This window comes from Ictalurus punctatus, chromosome 7 (assembly GCF_001660625.3).
Source record: "Ictalurus punctatus breed USDA103 chromosome 7, Coco_2.0, whole genome shotgun sequence".
Taxonomy (NCBI): Eukaryota; Metazoa; Chordata; class Actinopteri; order Siluriformes; family Ictaluridae; genus Ictalurus; species Ictalurus punctatus.
Window position 1 is genome coordinate 1,979,920 of NC_030422.2, and position 21,430 is coordinate 2,001,349.

The 21,430-nt window shown below is 38.2% G+C and overlaps 1 protein-coding gene and 1 pseudogene across 1 annotated transcript; both read left to right on the top strand.

Moving 5' to 3' along the window:
- The first annotated feature begins 613 nt into the window (after window positions 1-613).
- Window positions 614-11,966, top strand: LOC128632986 (carcinoembryonic antigen-related cell adhesion molecule 5-like; annotated as a pseudogene).
- Window positions 11,967-12,117: 151 nt separating this feature from the next.
- On the top strand, window positions 12,118-20,537 carry LOC128632987 (uncharacterized). The gene is made up of 9 exons (XM_053681429.1): window positions 12,118-12,130; window positions 12,619-12,885; window positions 15,817-15,924; window positions 17,048-17,152; window positions 17,323-17,361; window positions 17,483-17,557; window positions 18,989-19,066; window positions 19,217-19,272; window positions 20,435-20,537. Exons 1-8 carry the CDS (start codon window positions 12,118-12,120, stop codon window positions 19,270-19,272), a joined length of 741 nt encoding a protein of 246 aa, XP_053537404.1. The 3' UTR covers window positions 20,435-20,537.
- The last annotated feature ends 893 nt before the right edge of the window (window positions 20,538-21,430 follow it).

Sequence of the window (21,430 nt, forward strand, 5' to 3'; positions counted from 1 at the left end):
GTTAACTTTCCGATTTATTCCTCCTGAAGAAAGGGTACAAAATGAGAGAGGTAGCGGGATCAAGCAAGAAACCGAAGACTCATCACTTCCATGCGGAATGGGAGGATGATTTTTTTCACGATGTCATATTCGAAGTGCGTTTGTCTGATCTGCCAAGCTACCATTGCTATTCCCAAAAAGGGGGATGTGGAGCGGCACTTTAGGACTGTTCATAAAAACTACGATTCTCACGACTGACTTCAAATGCTAAGGCGCCACCGAAGCGTCGTTCCGGGTGAGTCACTCCATCATTAAACACAAGAAGTCATCCCAAGACGGAGAGGTGATAAAAGAGGCATTCGTAGACGCAGCTGACTCGTTGTTTCGGGACTTTAAAAACAAAACCGAAGTATTATCTTCAATCAGAGCTCTCCAGCTATCAAGAAGTACAGTTCCACGGCGCTGTGAAGTCATGGCCGAGGATTTGACACAACAGCTTTGGAAGGACATCACAGACGGCGCGTGTTTCTCACTGCAATCGGACGAGTCTACGGACGGAAGTGATACAGCCCAGTTGTGCGTTTTTATTCGGATGTTGTTTACAGACAGGACTGCAAAAGAAGAGTTGTTAACGATGCTGCCCATGAAAGAAGACACGCGGGGAGAGGACATTTTTCAGTCTTGTAAAGACTTCATTGACGAAACCCAGCTCCCAGTGTGCAAACTGATATCAGTCACCACGGACGGTGCGCCCGCAATGGTTGAGCAGCGCAAATGGATTCATCGCCAAGTGCAGGGAAGACGATGCTTTCCCTGACTTCCTGAACTACCACTGCATAATACACCAACAAGCCTTATGCGCAAAAATGCTAAACATGAAAGAGATCGTGGATGTGGCAACAGAGATCGCCTGTTCTATACGTGCTAGATCACTTCAAATACAGCTGTTCGTGCGCATCTGGAGAAGGCAGACTGCGACCACTCTGAGCTCCTGCTACACACTGACGTGAGATGGCTTAGTAGGGGTAAATTCCTGCAGAGATTTCGAGAGCTCTGTCCGGAGATAAGCGAGTTCTTTTTTGCATGATATTTTTACATGATATCCAGAGAATTTTTGTGAATTTTTTGAATAAAATATAAAGGTCTTTCACAGCCTACTTTGCTCATATTTACCAAGGGTGCTAATATTAGTGGAGGGCAGTGTATATCATGTTTTTACTTGCAGTACCTTGTAGAGCCAGTAGGTTCACACAGCACAGCCGAGCTCAGATGTGCAGACTCTAATCTATGAAGATAAAGTTTTTGCAAATGGCAGCAGTGATACAGTTTTAAGACTTCCTGATTCATTATGTAGTCTTATCTGAAAACTGTACACAACTGCACATTATCTCACGTCAGTCATTTCAGATCTGATTTACATTAAAAAATAACCATTTATATCTAGCAATGAATGTTGTGATTAATTGACGTTACTACACAAAGAGTTTATTTGTTCTTATTTGTTCGTCAGCAAATATGTGATTTTAAATGATTTTAATGCTTACACATTTTAAATGATTAGCAATTAAGACATGAAACATTATTGTGGTTTGGTTTATATTGTAGTTGAGCTGTGTGAGAAATGAGGAAATGCTGCCATTCAAATTCTCAGTAATGCCAAAATTAAAACAGTCACACCTGCATGTTCTCACTCTAGTTTCTGTGGCAAACACTAACAGCACTCAGTGAGCTGAGCTAATAATAAAAGATGAACATAATGTTAGATGTCACTGCAGCATACATTAAAGACCTAAACATGAATTAGTGATGGGGATTAATAAATATAAAAGATCTAAACACACATTAACTATGGGGATTAATAAATATAAAAGATCTTAACACTTGTTTATGGGATTAGTACATACAGTCCCCTCTGAAACTATTGGAACAGCAAGGCCAATTCATTTGTTTCTGCTGTACACCTGTAGCCCTTTGGATTTAATATCAAAAGATGGATATGAGACAAGAGTTTAGAGTTTTTATTTCTTGGTATTTACATCTTGGTGTTAAACATCATAAAACATAGAACCTTTTGTATCAGACCAAACAGTTTTTAGGTGAGCAAAAGTGAAGGAACAGATAAGTTGAAGTAAACTGAAGTAAATAACACTTAATGTTTGGTTGCATATCTCTTGCTTGCAATAACTTCATCAAGCCTGCAGCTCACTGACACCACCAAATTATTAATTCCCTCTTTTGTGATGCTTTTCCAGACTTTTACCCGAGTACATATCAGACTCTTTTCACTTTTTCCATTTAATTTGTTTTCATTTAAAACTTTTTTAGATTTCAATAGCATTTTATTTCTCAAGCCTATTTATTCAGTACCTGTCATCAGCATTACTCAGTACTTGTTCATCTCCAGAAAAACACCTCCTACTTTCACATGAAGCTTTACAGATTGTTATCTTATCATTTGCTCGAACCATGTCCCCCTGTAGATCTCGTCTGTTTTCCCACTGCAGCTAAGCAGGGGTGAGTTTGGCCATTACCTTCATGGAAGACTCTCTTGGGAAAACTAAGCTTGCTGCTGGAAGCAGCAAAGAGAGCATGGGGTGCTCACTCTGTGGGGTGCTCAGTGTGGGTCCTAATGCACAGTCTTTGGGATGAGACATTAAACCAAGGTCCTATGGTCATTAAAATCCCAGAACACTTATTTTTCTGTATAACCCTGGTGTCCTGGTGAAATTCCTCCATTGGCCCCCATCATGGCGCCCTAATAATCCCCATCCCTGAATTGGATACATCACTCTCCTCTCCACCAATAGCTGGTTGTTCTGGCTGTTCTGGGTGTTCTGGGTGTATTGGGTGTTCTGGTGTATCCAGGTGGATGCTACACACTGGTAGAGGTTGATACAATACAAAACACTTTGAGTGCCTAGAAAAGCCTTACACTGATCTAAGGAATTATTATTATTATTATTATTATTATTATTATTATTATTATTATTATTATTATCCAAATATAATGGATGAAAATACACACAGATTTATTGGAAAAAATCTAAATTTTAGAATCCCTTTCACTGATCACATCTAGGTTGTACATTTAAGAACCCCATTTTGTGACTAGCAGAAGCCCTGCCTCCCAGCTTCATAGGAGGTTCTGACATCAAGTCCAGTGAACTTTTCTGATCTTTATGGACTGCATCAAACCCAAAACCTGAAGTAAATCTGACAGAATAGAAAAGTTTCTTGATTTAGGAAAGACCTCGTTCTTTTAAAAGAGTTAGCTTGCTTACTCAATCAAACGAGATAAAAAGCTTTACAGAAAGGTCCACTGGATGTCTTGTTGAGATCAATCATGAACCTGAGTGAAGTAGCAGAGGAACTGTACAAGTTCAGGAGTTGAATAAAGTTATGTTCTGCAAATTGTTGTTATAATTTCTGGGTTCACCTGAAAAGAGCACATCAACTTTGACCAGAACGGAAGTCTTTCTGTCTTTCTCTCTGTGTGTAAGAACACAGGAAGTGTAGTGTCTTTAACACAGACCACTGATCAGTCAGTCCTTCATCAGTGTGACAGGATGGAGCTCCGTCCACTCCGTGTGATGATCTGTGAGTAAATGTTTTCTTTGTTTCTTCATTAGAGTGAGTGGTGGCTTAAAACAATATGTTCAGATGAAGTCTAATGTCCTGTGTAATGAGGTTAATATGTGATTAGAACATTTTCGTAAGAGTCTCTGATATGATTGTTGGATCAGTGTACATCCATATCAGTTGTGTGAGTTGGTTCATTTGAGTTGAGCCCTTGTGAGAAGTTTTTTTTATTATTTGGTTACTGAGGTTAAGGTAAGGGTTACATTCATATATAGAATAGTATTAATTAGTTACATTAATAATGATATCAGTGGGAGCGTACAGTACAGTCCCCTCTGAAACTATTGGAACGGCAAGGCCTATTCATTTGTTTCTGCTGTACACCAAAGACATTTGGGTTTGTGATCAAAAGATGGATATGAGACAAGAGTTTAGGATTTCAGCTTTTATTTCCTAGTATCTACCAATTGGGTGGTCTGAAAGAAATGTGCTATGTTCTATGTCGTTTAACACGTCTACATATAAATACCAGGAAAGAGAAGCTGAAATTCTAACCTCTCTTCTCTTTTTCATCTTTTGATCTCAAACCCAAATGTCTTCAGACTACAGCAATAACAATAACTTGGCCTGCTGTTCCAATGGTGTCAGAGGGGACTAAATATTTATTATTTTCAGCATAGTTTATGTGGATTGCTGTTAATTGGGTGTGTCCTCACTGCAGCCTGTAGTGTAATGACATTAGATTAGATATACTACGTACTGGATGTTCTAACTTTACCTCTAACCCCAACCCTAACCATAGATGGATAACAGTGATGTACTGTGCTTGCAGTTGCGCATGTGTGTTACAACACGCAGTACCTAGTGGTTCTTATCCAATTCAATCTAATCTAATCTAATCTAATCACACTACAGACTGCAGTGACCTTTTGGTTCACTTTAGTGCATATGTGTAGAATCTAAAATCTACCATCTTCAGTATATGTGTGTTATTTGGGGTTGTAGAGTGTATGTGGTGATGTGGAGTTTTTTTCTGAGCGTGAATCAGATTTTGGTTCATGATATTTTTGTGGGCTTTTATCATGGATGAACATTTTCTGTTTCTTATAAGGTATGAAAGGAAGAGTACATGATCAGAGTGTTATGTTGTTACTTTTAAATAAATAAATAAAAGATAGTGTTGATAAGTTGTGCGTGAGCGTGTGATAAGAACTGCAGCTGCATCCGAAAAGGCATTCTGTGACAGGTCTACTGCATTAGATTCAGTACCTATTGCATTTGATTCAGTACCTATTGCATTTGATTCAGTACCTATTGCATTTGATTCAGTACCTGCTACATTAGATTCAGTACCTACTGCTGGGTCATTGATACAGTACAGTACTGATCGGTAGTAATGAATTAGTAGTAATTAGTAGTAATGAATACAAACGGGAAATACTACTTGGTGCCGATTCTGACAGCCCTTCAGTGCCTATCTTGTTGCATTATGGCAGAGGTTCTCAACCTTTTGTAACTAAAGCCCCCCCCAAGAATCCCATATCTTGTGTGTGTGTGTGTGTGTGTTTATATATATATATATATATATATATATATATATATATATATATATATATATATATATATATATATATATACATTCATAATCTATAATATGTTTTTGATAAATAGATAGATACATTTATTTTTGCTTTTGTGTTTTTGTACTCTTTTATTACTTTTCATAACTTTTATGACATTTATAAAGCTATATAATGGACAGGTATTGAACATGAATGATATAAAGTGTTCCTGAACACTATGAATACTTTGAACAAGAGAACTATGTAAAATATGTTGCATTCCTTTCGTCTCGCATTCTAAAAACATTCACATTGGGAAGAAGGGCGTGTCTCGTTATCCATGACATTGTTAAATCTATGGCTCTCAGCCCCTCACTGAACAGAGCAGATTCAGAGGGAGGTGTGAGTGCAGCATGAAAGCAAGACCTCGTGCTTGCAGGACAGTACTGGCCACAAATGGAAAGTTGCTAAGGTTTTTCCAAAAAGTCGCTAAATTTGTCACTAGGTGCATATTTTTTTGCAAAAAGAAAGTCGCTAAAGGGGTCTGAAAAGTCACTAAGTTGGCAACACTGGTCTGCAGTGACAGCTAGATAAAAGGCAGCTAAACTCCACCTGTACCCAGAAAAGAGAAAATACAGAGGGAGAGAAAAGACTGAGTTTTTCATTTATGCACAATATATTTGAAAAGCAATAAAATACACAGAGTACACAACTGATGCCCGGTCTGTGTTTTTTTTTGCACCTCCCTTCCGATCTCTTCCCGCCTCCCCAGTGGAGCCCCTGGTTGAGAACCACTGCATTATGGGATATCACAGTGTCCAGTGCTATTACTTTTGGCGTACTACTATAGGCTGAATATCCCTACTACCCTACTACACAGTAGGAGAAAAGCAGTACACCAAAGTAGTAGCATGTCAGAATTCTCAGTATTCATCAAACAGTAGGCGAGAAATACCCGGATGACCTTCTGATTCTGCAGTATGGATCCAGTGGACACTGTGGATACTGCACTATCCCATAATGTAATGGAATTGGCTACGTACTGTATCAACGAGCTGTAGGTACTGAATCTAATGCAGTACGTACTGTCATGGTATGCGACAGGGCCGTTTCTAGACATAGGTGAACCAGGCAGTCCTTAGGGCGACACCAGCTTGGAGCCACCAATGAGCGCCCCAACGCCCTGGCCACCACCCCACTGACCCACCCACAAGAAAGAGTACCTGGCCTGGGCTATAGTCCCAAAGATTTTTTGTTTAGCCCCAGTCACTCAGTAGTGAATAATTCACCTAGTGAGCAGTTTGTCAATATGTAACTGAACATCAGTAAAATACTGAAGTGTTATAATTTTATCTTCAGTAAATGGAGGTGAGACCAATCAGACAACGTTTACAGGAAAATACGTGGAAATATTTGCTGACAGCTCTGAATTCTGCCCAAAGCCATCTCACACAGTCAGTGTGAGGGGAAAAATGGATATACTATACACTGATTTTTATTTATTTTTAACCAGTAAAGTCGCTGAAACAGAATCACTAACATCCTCTGATGTGTAAATGTCTATATGAGTTACAGTTTACGTGAATATGATATGAGCAGAACACAAGGACATATAATGTACTCTGCATGGCTCTGTAGCAGCTAAACCCATACGATGATAGCTTAGTTAGCTTAGCTTGACACCAAACTAGCCTAGTCTCATGTTAGAGAGCCAAATGGTTTTATATTTTATGGTCTGGTAGTCCTGCAAACAATGAAAACACCTGAGGCAAGTTTTATGATAAATCCAACTTTTTATCTGATCAAGTCCTACATTATAAGTCCTACAAGTCCTAATTTACCTACAGACAGGTAAATTACCACAGCCTTCAATAAAAAATAGGCTACTAGCTGAGTTGAGAACGTTGAGCTGGAGAACTGGAGAACTTTACCTCAAGTTTTACTACCTGTACCACTGAGTAGGGAATTGTGATTTATATCAAGTAGGTCCATCAGCAAGGTTTTTACAAACAGATTATGAAAGTTTACTCAGATTACTCATTCACTTTGAGTAGTTTTCAATTCTCATTCATGAAATTATGGGGACATTAAGAAAACATCATGGGAGCATTAAGAGAACATTAGGGGAACGTTCTGCAAACCTATAAACATCTTTCAATTTCCATAAAGAAAACCATTTTTGCCATAATTTAATATGTATATTCTAGATTCATTACACATGAAGTGACATATTTCAAGCCTTTTTTGTTTGTTTGTTTTAATCTCAATGATTTTGGTTTACAGCTCATGGAAATCAAAAATCACAAAATATTATAATAAAGAATTTAAAACGCAGTAATGAGACCTGAGAATAGCTATAATCAGATAATTAACTCAAAACACCTGCAAAAGTTTCCTGAGCCTTTAATCTCTCAGTCTGGTTCAGTACACACATCCACAATCATGGGAAGATGACAGTAAATTGTATATTTCATTTGGAAATCAAGGTCCCAGAGTCTGGAGGAAGAGTGGAGAGGCCACTGTGTCCAGTGTAAAGTCCAGTGTGAAGTTTCCACAGTCAGTGATGATTTGGGGTGCCATGTCATCTGCTGGTGTTGGTCCACTGTGTTTTCTCAAGTCGAGAGTCAATACGATGCCTACCAGGAGATTTTAGAGCACTTCATGCTTCCATTTGCTGACAAGCTTTATGGAGATGCTGATTTCCTCTTCCAGCAGGACTTGGCACCTGCCCAGAGTGCCAAAACTACTAGTAACTGGTTTACTGACCATGGTGTTACTGCGCTTGATTGGACAGCCAACTCGCCTGACCTGAACCCCAAAGAGAATCTATGAGAGACACCAGACCCAACAATACAGACGAGCTATAGGCCACTATCAAAGCAACCTGGGCTTCCAGAACACCTCAGCAGCGCCACAGGCTGATTGCCTCCATGCCACGGCGCATTGATGCAGTAATTTGTACAAAACCATTAAAGCCCTGACCGAGTATTGAGTGCATAAATTAACATACTTTTCAGACGGTCGAGTTTCTGTATTATAAATTCTTTATTCTAATATTCTGAGATATTGGATTTTTGATTTCCATGAGATGTAAGCCATAATCATTGAGATTAAAAGAAAAAAGGCTTGAAATATTTCACTTTGTGTGTAATGAATCTAGAAAATATGAAAGTATCACTTTTTGAATTAAATTTATGAAAAAAAAAAGAACTTTTCCACAATATTCAAATATTTTAGATGCACCTGTATCGACAATGGCCCCTACAACACCGACCCCATAATTGTTGGTGTGCAACTACAATCCTTTAAATTATCAAAGGAGCCGGAATATGTATGTGTGTATATTTACTTTAGAGATCAGTCCTCAGTGTCTTCTAAAAACAGGCAGATTTTAATCACAGGTCTGTCCAGTAATCCTGTTTTAGTTTTGAGTTGTGCAGCTCGTACTAGTCCTCTTTTGTCAGGATGTGTTTGAGATATTTTGTCAAGTAGCCAAGAACCCCATGGAGCTGCTGGATCCATGATGATCACAATATCACCAACAGCGAAGCTTCTGTGTGGTTTCGTCCACTTCTGATATTCCTGGAGCAGTGGAAGGAATTCTCTGATCCACCTTTTCCAAAAAAGATCAGACAAGTATTGGACTTGTCTCCATTTATGTCTTATGTACAGATCACTTTCTTTAAAAAGTCATGCTAGAAGAAGTGGTTTTGAGCTCAGCTGTAAAATGTGATTGGTCATAAGAGCTTCTAAGGAAAATATATAGAAAATATATATAGAAAATATCTATGACGTGTAATCAATATGTATAACTCACTTCTGGATATGTTAATGAAGTGTATTCAATATGTAACCTACATTTAGAAGTACTACTTAAAGCATAATCGAATAATTAGTATGGGTTAAAAAGCATAATCTAAACTCCATTCATTACTGAAACAGGTCGATATATTGCATTTCTTACAGCTGAAGTGAAACTAAATACAGATTTTGTTGCAGTATATGACATTGTTCTCATTTGTCTTCTTAAAGAAAAGAAACAAGTCAGCGTTACATCATATTCTCTGTTCCTCTTCCCTTTTTAGTGCTTATTTCACTTATCCGAGTCGGACAAGCTCAAGGTGATTTATACATATTTTATTGCCTATGTTGTGTACATGTTGGATTTGTATTAAGGTGGAGAAGATTGTTTGTACATTGTCATGCAGAATGTAAGTTGTTTACATTGACAGTGTGTGTTTGCTTTTTGACTTTTTCACCAGTTCTGTCTGTGGAGCCGAATTCACCTCAAATATTCAGAGGAGAGACGGTTACACTCACATGTAGGATTTCAGGAGGAAATGGACCGTACTACTGGTACAAAGATCGTGTTTATAGTCACAGATCTGCTGAAAATTACTACACTATAAAAGTAGATCAGAGTCACAGATACAGATGTTACGGGTCTATTGCTGGATGGTCAACGGCATGGAGTAATGAAGTGACTCTCTCAGTGATAGGTACATGTCTGATCTTACACTCCTGTAACATGCACTGATGCACATAATCATTACAAAACACACTGATTAAATATCAGATGGTCAGAGAAGGGTGTGTTTGACTGATTTGATGTATTTGTTGTAACTGTATAGAGAGACCAAAAGCCGTTCTGACTCTGCAGCCTGATGGACAGATATTCAGTGGACAGGAAGTCACTTTCACATGTGAAATACGAGGACATGCTGACACTGAGTGGATGTACAACTGGAATAAAGATGGTGTCCAAATATCCTCCTACACTGAGAGCAGGAAATATTCATTCACTGCTGTAGAGTCTCTCAGCGCTAAATACACCTGCAGCGGACGGAGAAGAAGCGACTCTCGGACCTCAGAGACCAGCAACACTGTTACACTCACTGTGTCAGGTGTGTGTGTGTGTGTGTGTGTGTGTGTGTGTGTGTGTGTGTGTGTGTGTGTGTGTGTGTGTGTGCGTGTTAATCTCTTCCTCACACCAATATTTATTAACTTCAGCATCACATCACTACATGCAGTGTGGATTAAAGTCACACGATTTATTAAAATGTCACAGATCCGGAAAAAAAAACAACGTTTAGTTACTTATCCTGTGTCTAGTAATGATGAATGGTGTAGTTGTACATTCACTGGGTTCAACATTCATAATAGTGAACACACTGATGAAGGTGAATTCATTAATAGTGTGTATTTATGCACCACTCATAAAGTGCATTTTGAAAAAAAAAAAGAAAAACCTTTTAATCTTCAGTGTGTTTGTTCAGTTATGAAAAATGTATTAAATTAATTCCATGTACAGTATATATACAGGTGTAATGATATTGTCACAGCTCAGTCAGATCAGAACTTAATTTCCCAAGATGCAACACTCACTTCTCATGCGCGGCATGCGCTCAACATCCCCGGAGTTCTGATCAGACACACCTGGTACCAATCACACACACACACACACACACACAACCACTACACACACACCGCTAGTACTTAGGGATGTCATTCACCTAGAGTCAATGTGAAGTCTACGTTCAGTCAACTCGTCTCTCTGCGTTACCAAGCCGATCTAGTTAGTTAGTCTTCTCGTGATCCTCGACCCCTGTTTCCGGTTTCGGACTACGCTCTCTGCCTGACCCCGTTTGTGTTGTTCGTCCGATCGCTTGACCTTTGCCTGTCTTACGACTACGTTTCTTGAACTCCCCGATCCCACGCTCTACACCTGCCCCCGCTCCTGCTTCCGTGCCGACTCGAGGTTCCTGAACAGATATTATAAGACCATGTTGTCCATGTGATAAAGTCACACAACTGTAACTGTTTAACAAATGCTGAATATAAATGCATTATTAGACACAAATCATCTGATTAAGATGATAAAAACTCTTGTTGATGTTGTAAAGAGGAAAACTTTAATATCATCATCATTTCATATCAACAGAAAAACCCAAACCGACTGTGAGAGTGAATCCTCAGAGCTCCGTCTACACTGGAGACAGAGTTACTCTGAACTGTAATCTGCTGTCTAATGGATGGACTTTTCTCTGGTACAAAGATCGAGTCCAAGTAGCTGAAGACACCAAACACACTCCATGATACAGTCTCTAATGCAGGAGAAACAGTGTATCAGTGTAAAGCACGCAGAGGAAACTACGACTCAGAGCTCAGTGATACAGTTACACTTACAGTTAGAGGGTACGTCATGCTTTCTACTCTCTCACTGCATGTTTTAAGTTATTTCTTATTATATTTTAGATATTTATAAAGCCTGTCATTCATGAACAGTAGAGCCAAAGTAAAGTACCGCTGATGTGTGTGTTCATCAGGAAGAGAATCTCTGTTATAAGAGATACAGACTATCAGATATCAGTGTTATGTCAGGGATAATAATCTCATAGGTAGTAGAAAGATGGAAATTATAATTACACCAGCACTCATGTTAATCAGACTCATGATGGTGTTTATAACTGTAACTGAAACACAGACATTAGTGCTGAAACACTCACTACAGAATATTAAATTATGATCAGTATAGAAAGAATGTACAGTGTGTGTCTGATACAGAGGCCCTTAAAGCTACACTGTAAATAAATCACCTGCTCCGTCTCTATAAGTGCTGACTAAGCACTTTGGAAATCATACATAAGATACCTGGAGCCAGATCACATCAGGATCTCGAGTAATTGTAGGATTTTCTTTCTTTTGCTCCACTCTGTCTGACTAGTGATACACATCATGAATCAGAACAGTCAAGATCTATGAATATCAGTCCACAAGATGTACATGAACACATACCGATTAGATGGACTCATGTGTTTGATCTCGATATGATTATCTCATAGATGATCCATCAATAAAATGATTGAATCAAATTTTCTACACACTATACTATTCCTTCAGTGATGGACCAAACATCCTTATGATGGTATACAAAGGACCAGACTGCTTCCACTCAACGACCTAATGATCCAAGAGATACTATGACCTAGCTCTAAGAATGATAGTACTGTGTATGTATATCTCAACAGGATACAGAACATCAGCAAAATACCACATCCTCAAGCACTTAGTGTAACAAACAGAGGATCAACATCCCACGATCATTAACCACTGATGTGGTACACTGGATACATTGTATGGACTTTGTAACAGTTCCTAACCATACTGGTAATCACACATCTGCTTCCTTACCAATGACCAAAACATGGAATTATACAGAATAAAATGTGATGTCATGAATCACCTTTCATTTTATTAAACAGATCTGAATAATATGTTACTATAAATACATCTAACACAATACCAAATGATTAGAATCAGGATCTGTTGAAGACGCTGGACTTTTTGGTGCAAGTGGTTTTAACTTGTCCAAAATATTTTTCAGAGTTACATGTGTAATGTTACATTCTTTTCCAAAATCTCCTAAACGCTACACGTTCATGAAAACCCATCAAAGCATACTAATTATTTCAGGAAATATTTTACTATCTTTGTACAGCGCTCCCAAAACCTGTGGTGTCCATAAATCCTGATGAACAGGTGTACAGAGGAGAGACTGTCACTCTCAGATGTGACCTACAGGATGAAGAGGACTCTGACTGGATCTACAGCTGGAATAAAGATGGTTCTGGTGTCAGTAGTGAACAGGAGTACAGAATCAGTAGTGCTGAAACATCTCATGCAGGTAAATACACCTGTAGAGGAAGAGAGAGAGGAGGCTCACACTCCTCACACACCAGTGATGCTGTTACACTGACTGTATCAGGTGAGTGTGATCATCTCCTCAGTACTCATTAACCTCAGGTTCACCTCAGCACTCAGTACTGGTGTAGATTAGAGCTGCACAGGTTTATCTAATAATAAATAATGCTAATGGCAAAATACACTATCTCACAAAAGTGAGTACACCCCTCACATTTTTGTAAGTATTTAATTATATCTTTTCATGTGCCAACACTGAAGAAATGACACTTTGCTACAATGTAAAGTAGTGAGTGTACAGCTTGTGTAACAGTGTAAATTTGCTGTTCCCTCAAAATAACTCAACACACAACCATTAATGTCTAAACCGCTGGCAACAAAAGTGACTACACCCCTAAGTGAAAATGTCCAAATCGGGCCCAATTAGCCATTTTCCCTCCCCGGTGTCATGTGACTTGTTAGTGTTACAAGGTCTCAGGTGTGATTGGGGAGCAGGTGTGTTAAATTTGGTGTCATCGCTCTCACACTCCCTCATACTGGTCACTGGAAGTTCAACATGGCACCTCATGGAAAAGAACTCTCTGAGGATCTGAAAAAAAAGAACTGTTGCTCTACATAAAGATGGCCTAGGCTATAAGAAGATTGCCAAGACCCTGACACTGAGCTGCAGCACGGTGGCCAAGACCATACAGCGGTTTAACAGGACAGGTTCCACTCAGAACAGGCCTCACCATGGTCCACCAAAGAAGTTGAGTGCACGTGCTCAGCGTCATATCCAGAGGTTGTCTTTGGGAAATAGATGTATGAGTGCTGCCAGCATTGCTGCAGAGGTTGAAGGGGTGGGAGTTCAGCCTGTCAGTGCTCATACCATACACCGCACACTGCATCAAATTGGTCTGCATGGCTGTCGTCCCAGAAGGAAGCCTCTTCTAAAGATGATGCACAAGAAAGTCCACAAACAGTTTGCTGAAGACAAGCAGACTAAGGACATGGATTACTGGAACCATGTCCTGTGGTCTGATGAGACCAAGATAAACTTATTTAGTTCAGATGGTGTCAAGCGTGTGTGGGGCAACCAGGTGAGGAGTACAAAGACAAGTGTGTCTCTCCTACAGTCAAGCATGGTGGTGGTAGTGTCATGGTCTGGGGCTGCATGAGTGCTGCCGGCACTGGGGAGCTACAGTTCATTGAGGGAACCATAAATGCCAACATGTACTGTGACATACTGAAGCAGAGCATGATCAGTATGCAGTATTCCAGCATGATAACGACCCCAAACTCACCTCCAAGACGACCACTGCCTTGCTAAAGAAGCTGAGGGTGAAGGTGATTGACTGGCCAAGCATGTCTCCAGACCTAACCCCTATTGAGCATCTGTGGGGCATCCTCAAACAGAAGGTGGAGGAGCACAAGGTCTCTAACATCCACCAGCTCCGTGATGTCGTCATGGAGGAGTGGAAGAGGACTCCAGTGGCAACCTGTGAAGCTCTGGTGAACTCCATGCCCAAGAGGGTTAAGACCGTGCTGGACAACACAAAATATTGACACTTTGGGCCCAATTTGTATACAATACACGTATATAATACGTATAAACGGCATCATCACTAATCACTTAGGTATATAGCAGTTAATAGAAGTAGAACTGTATATTATTGAAGTGTGTTTGTATCTGGGATGTTAAAAATGTTTCTGTAGAGATTCCTATATCTGTGGTGACCATAAAGCCTGATAAACATGTGTTCAAAGGAGAGACTGTTACTACTGCTACTACTACTACTAATAATAATAATAATAATAAGTGGAAGAATGAGAACACAAATACATTCAATTTCTGTAGCACCTATCACTCAAACTGACTGTAAAAAAAAAACAGTAGGAAAATGACTAGCAGGAAGAAAAAAAATGGAAAACTGTTGGTACAAAACATGTGTTTTGAGTTCATGGACGTGCAGTTAAAGGCCTGGTGGTGGATTATGGCATTCAATATTCTGCCCATTCTTATCAGTCTGCTCGTTAGGAACCACTTGTAGATCAGTACTGGTGGATCTAAGACTCCAGGGTGTAGAGTGTTACAGCGAGGTCATGTACTGTGTGAGAATTAAGAGTTTGTTTGATTCTCTGTGAGATGGGTAACCAGTGTTCATGATAGAGTACACATTTAATGTGTGTTTGGTATGAGTAAAGACTATAGCAAACATATTTTCAAACATGTTGAAGTTGATTAGGAGTTATACCAGAAATGAGAATGAAGAGATCTTCAAAAATCTAACTGTGAAACTCATGCAGCAAAAATTCCACATCTTTCAAACTAAGTAAGGGTCATGCAGAGCTCATAAAGAGATTGTTGTGAGTGACCTAATGCAGAGTTCAAATGAAACTGTGTTTTCAAAAATGATAAATATTTTTTTACATTTGTAGAAGGTTTAACGTTAATGCCATCAATATCTACTGAATATCTGGAATTTTAAAACAAATGAGTTTTGGGTGCAAATAAAATGTCTGTTTTATCAGAGTTCAATTTAAGAACGTTGGAGTCCATCCATTATTCTAGATCATGAATGTATACAGTTAATGATGCGGAAGACATAGCTCATGATCAGATAAATCAGTGTTATCTGCTTAACAGTGGAAACTCAGATGTTTTTGAATGATCTGAGCAAGTGGATGCATATACTGTACCTGTAGTTAAAAGGAGGGGGCCAAGGATTGATCATTGAGGGATACCTTGTGTGTCAGGGGCAGGAGAAAAAAGGAAACATGAACCAAGCTAGAAATACTGATGGAGGAAAAGCATCAGCAGAAAGGAGTAGATTATGAGTGACTCCTTGAAGAGCAGTCTCAGTAGGGAATGCGTATCTGATTAGAAAGGCTCAGAGAGATTGCTGGTAAACACTCTTTAAAACAGTTTGGACAGAAATGGAGAATTAGAAATTGGGCTATTATTAGTGACAGCAGGTTTTTTATCATTTGTGTCTTTTTCTTTCCTCCGTCTCAGGTTCAACATACAATACTGTTATAGTATTTGTGTCTGTGGGACTGAGTTTGGCCTTTCTGTTCATCATCCTTTTACTGATCCTGCTTTGGTGGCACAAATCCAACAAAGGTCTGATAACTAGTTTTCACTAAATTGCTTATAATATAATCAGTACTTCTACAAAGCATGGTGTACAAAACATGAAATAGTATAAGCTACACGAACATGGAAATAACAAACATGTTAACAAAATGGTCTATGACTGGTATTTATATATTTGTATATGACTTCTCCACTAAGTATTAAATACATTTCAGTTAGTGTGTTCAATACTATTTTCCTGTGTTATTCCACTTTATTACACATAACTTCATTTATGGACTTTAATGTGAATTCTTTATATTTCTGGATTTCTTGAGTTAATACTTATGTCTGTTGAAAATTTAACGTGAATAGCCTCATTGGAAATATATTTACTGAACAAAAATGTTGACACGTTCAATACTTATTTCCCCCACTGTATCTAATACTTTTTTAATAATTACTCATTACACATGATTTAACACACAACCACTGTACATAGCTTCTATTAAATAAGAAATAGTTGCAAGGTAATAAAAAATATGAATAGAATACTAATTATTACACATTGTACTTGCAATTACATAATTTGGTCCTCGTTTATTAATCATTATCAACTTGTGTCTAAATGTTTTCATAGGCCAAACTAAACAAAAAATAATTCTCACTAGATTTACACAAATTTTAGTATCACTGATTTTCTTCATACTCGTGTATGTTGATGAATTCCAATCAGCTGTAAATTGCATCAAGTGCATTTATGACACAGCAGATTTACATTTAGTGACCACCACAATGTGTTGCAATATGGGGCACCATTATTCTTCTCCTAATTGGTTCACGTTAGTGATTCTCCTTAGAAGTGAATTAGCCCACACTCAAGAGCTCTTATAGGATACACTATTGTTTTCCAAACTAACTGGATATTCATGAATAACACATTATGTATGTAAATGCTCCTGTGAATGATTTACAAATAAATGTGTTCATATCCAGCTTGATAAATGAGACAAATTGTTGCTTACACATAATTTAATAGCTTGTAATTTCTCTTTATTTACTGGTACATTTTAGCTATACACGTGTATATATAACGTATAAGCGTTCTCTAAAATAAAGTTTGTATGATTTATAAATTGAGCAAATGAAGAATTCCTGTCTTCTCATACAGGAAAGGACAGAGACATACAGCAGAACAGCAATCAGACACCAGGCCAGAACCCGAGTCAGTCAGGAGCTGAGGATTCTCAGTCAGGACACGCTCCACTTCAGACCGGTCAGACAACGTGTCACATAATGAATACTTTCCTTATGTATACAGTAATTCAATATAAGATTGTGTTCTTACTAACAAGCTAATTTAACAATGTTCATTTCAGTGGAATTGTTTTCAGAATTGTCTGAAAATTTCTCCTGTTTATTCTTTATTTGCACTCCTTTCTGTAGATGAGCACATTTATGACACTGTGGAGAACGCAAGTAAAAGTGAGAGATTTCTTTATTTCATGTCAAATATTTCCACTTACACTAGAAGGAATAAATCTCAGATTAACACCATACAGTAAATACATCTCCTGTAGTGACGATCACATTGCACTGTGATTAGGTGAAGCTGCAGCTGAACTCAGTGGGGCCGTTTATGCACAGGTCATGAAGAAAAAGGAGTCACACAAGAATAAAGGTGGAGTATTTTTATACTGCAACTTCACATTTTATATATAAAAAATATTTACAGTCTACAGTACATTCAATCATCTACTATACTAAAAATCTGCATGCACCTCCCATTTTAGGTGTCAGTTCCACTATAAACCTCAGAAAGAAAGGAACTACTAAAACCTGTTTATTATATAATATATTCTACATAATACCACATGTGCAAGGGATAATCCTTGGCTAGGTGTACATTACACGATTTTAATACACTACGTGGAGGCAAAGAACTACTCGATGTGCGGTTATACCATGGTCACTTGCCAGTACTGACAAGATAAATCTAACATCGATGTTTGCAGCACAGTATTTGACTGAAAAGATTAGAAATAACGGTTATTTTTTGTGTTATTTTATTTCCCTAAAGAGGCCACGTTAGGGAATACCGTTGCCATTAAGGTGTACTTGGTCTGCGACAATGTTTCAGTAGGTGGTATGTGTCAACATAACATCCACATGAAAGCTAAGACCCAAGGTTTCTCATCAGAACATTGCCCAGAGCATCACACTGCCTCCACTGGCTTGCGCTCTTCCCATAGTGCATCCTGGTGCCATCTCCTCCGCAGATAAGCGATGCACACGCACCTGGCCGTCCACATGATGTAAAAGAAAAAGTGCTTCATCACACAAGGCCACCTTCTTCCATGACACTCTGACTGGTCTGCTGTTATACAGCCCTATACACAGCAATCTGCGATGCACTGTGTTTTCTGACACCTTTCTAACATAGCCAGCATTAACATTTACAGCAGTAGTTTGTGCTACAGTAGCTCCTCTATGGGATTAGAATAGGCAGGCTGGCCTTTGCTCCCCACATGCATCAGTGAGCTTTGGGTGCCCATGATGCTGTCGTCGGTTCACTGGTTGTCCTTCCTTAGACCACTTTTGGTAGATACTACCCACTGCATTACGGAGATGCTCTGATCCAGTCGTCTAGCTATAACAATTTGGCCCTTGTCAAAGTCGCCTCCATCACATCAACTTCAAGGACTGATTGTTCACTTCCTGACTAATATATCCCACCCCTGACATGTGCCATTGTGTGTGTGTGTGTGTGTGTGTGTGTGTGTGTGTGTGTGTGTGTGTGTGTGTGTGTATATATATATATACACACACACACACACACTAAGCATCAGTAAATGTGCATACAAAATTTTTCAAGTTTAAAAATAAAAAATAATAATTGAACATGTAGTTCAAACCCATAACAAGGAGAAGTGACGATAAGCTCCACATTTAAAACTGTGTTCAGTTACATCCCATCATGCACCTGTAATTCTCCACACTGATCTCTTTTTCTTTTTCGTTTCTTTTTTCTTTTTTTTCTTTTTTTTTACAAAGGTTGATTCAGATTAAAATGTTATCTGTGTTTGTTTTGTTCTGTTCACTGTCACTGCAGATGATGATGCTGGACCCAGTGATGTGATTTACACTGAGCTTGAAATCAAGCCACAGAAAAAAGCAAAGAAAAATCAGGGTAAAGCTATCTGTACATATTTATATAAATCTGCATGTACATTACTTTTTATTGTTTTCTGATTTATTAACCAATTCATATAGTTCATGTGTATTTAACAGTTGAGATGGCATTAATGACATTAATTCAGCGTTTCTTGTTTACATCTAGTGAAGGCCAGTGTAGAGTATGAAACTATTTATTCACAGCTGAAGCAGAACACATAGGTAAGACAAAATCTGTTCTATTTTCAAATCTCAAATTGAGATAGAAATACTTGGAGAGATCTTAGAATTGTATAGAAAACCTAGTTCAAGTTTTGTGCCTTGCTCAGTAGGAGTTCAGTCGGAGTTATAAACAGTTATAAATATAAATAGTGTAATATAAATGCTACAGCCTCAGTTAGATTGTTAACAACTTTCTAAATTACTACACCTAAAGCAATTCTAAAAGCAAATAATGTCAAAAAGCAGCTCCAGTGTCCCCTCTTCCTGTTGCTGCAAGCCTTACCAGCTGCTGGGTATCATGATGTAATCACAGCGGAAGTGAGTCAACTGTAGAAATGCTCTATAGCTCTTAGCAGTAGAAAATAGAGATGTGCATTCTGGTTCCTCTCACAGCTCAAACACTCAGTAAACAAAGTGAGAGAGTCCTCTAGTACTTTCATTTCCTGGGCTTGATCTTTACTTTTAAAGAAAACTTCTAAACAAATTTAGGAAAACAAATAAACCTCAGTCTATAGAAAAAAAAATAAACAACCCTATGGCAACCAGATCCCACAGCTGAACGTATAATGCATATTATGACAAATAAATCAGCTGCCTTCACAGTTTTTCACAGTAGAAACTGGGTTTAATACACTTTTTATTTGTACTATATGTATATATCTCCCACCACTACCTGGCCCTATAATTTTACATTCACAAAGACTCGTTTTTGCTGATGTATCATTAGTTACTGTGGAATACAGTGTGTGGATTAAACAAGCCCGTGTCTCTTGTTCAAGACGACATCAAACAATCATCAATTGTTGACTCTACTTCCAATCCAATTTTTTGCAAAATACCCTAGTAACATTTCTATTAATAAAAGATAAAGTGGTTTAAAATCACATCTTTGATGCATTTTCATGTAATTTCCTCCTCGTATAGTACACTGACACTCCTATAAGAAGTGCAAATATTGCAGTGTAAAAACATACATGACAGTTTCTCCTTAAATAAGCCATCACTATTTACTGCTTTATATTTAATAATTACTGTATATACTGAAATATAAATTTGCATTGCCTTTTAAATGTTCCTTAATGATTTGCTGTTGGCTTAAAACACCAAAGTTTAACCATTTCAGGAACTAAAATCTAAAACTGCTGTAAATGTTCATTTACAGGTGCTGGAGGAGTGAATACACAACTGAACAGACGAGAGAGAAGAGAGAGAGAAGTTCATCATGTGTGCAGTGACAGTAAAATCGGAGTGAGATTGTTTTGTACAGGTTCTTTGCACTTATTTGGTTTAAAATGTGTGTGGGGGGGATTAAGAACGTGTGTATGGACAGCATTAAGATGTATTTACAGGGTGTATTTTATTGATTACTTGTGCCACTATTAGGACTGGTTGTAAAGCAAAAGGATTTAGTAGTAATAGTAAGAGTAATAAGTCAATGTGACTGAACTTTTATTCTTGAAAATGTTTTTTCACTCATGTGAGGGGCTTCATCATGTCATCTGTGTGCAGTTCACACCACCAGAACTCTAAGTCGTTATGATCACATACAGAGATACACTGATGTATTTTCCACCACACGGTACAACCACAATCTCCAGCCTACAGTTAAAAAGATTATGTATCATTTCATCATAACAAATATCACTTCATGGTTTCATTGTATTAAGCAACACTTTAAATAAATGCGTGCAGATATCACAAACCACAACAAGATGAATATCTATCACAAGTCCTAAACTGTGTGCACCAAATGTGTCTGTAATGTCACACGTCTTCCAGAAACTATCGTTTTAATGTATTTTTATTGCACTGTAACAAGCCTATTAGAAAAGTCATGTGCATAGAGTGTACAGTTTTATCTCCAGCAGACGTTTGTACTCATCTCCATCCATGTGGACATAAGCAGTATCAGTATATGTAAAGTTAGAGGTGCTCAGTACAGTGCAATCCTTCAATTTATTTACTTGGTATTTTAATGTATTTTTTTTCTTTGGTTTAAATTTGTAAGCATTTCAGCAATTACAGTTGTACTTTTAGGTCACACAAATGATACCCTGCATTAAAATATACATGTATACAAAGCAGCTGTATTTTATTAAGAGGCGTTATACACTGATTAACCTCCAGTTGCTTTACAAGTGATGACGTCCTATGAAAC

What these genes read in the sequence shown, in the direction of transcription:
- LOC128632987 (XM_053681429.1), top strand. An exon ending in GTGGCACAAATCCAACAAAG is followed by an intron (nt 15,925 to 17,047) that starts GTCTGATAACTA and finishes CTTCTCATACAG; the next exon opens with GAAAGGACAGAGACATACAG. An exon ending in TGTGGAGAACGCAAGTAAAA is followed by an intron (nt 17,362 to 17,482) that starts GTGAGAGATTTC and finishes CACTGTGATTAG; the next exon opens with GTGAAGCTGCAGCTGAACTC.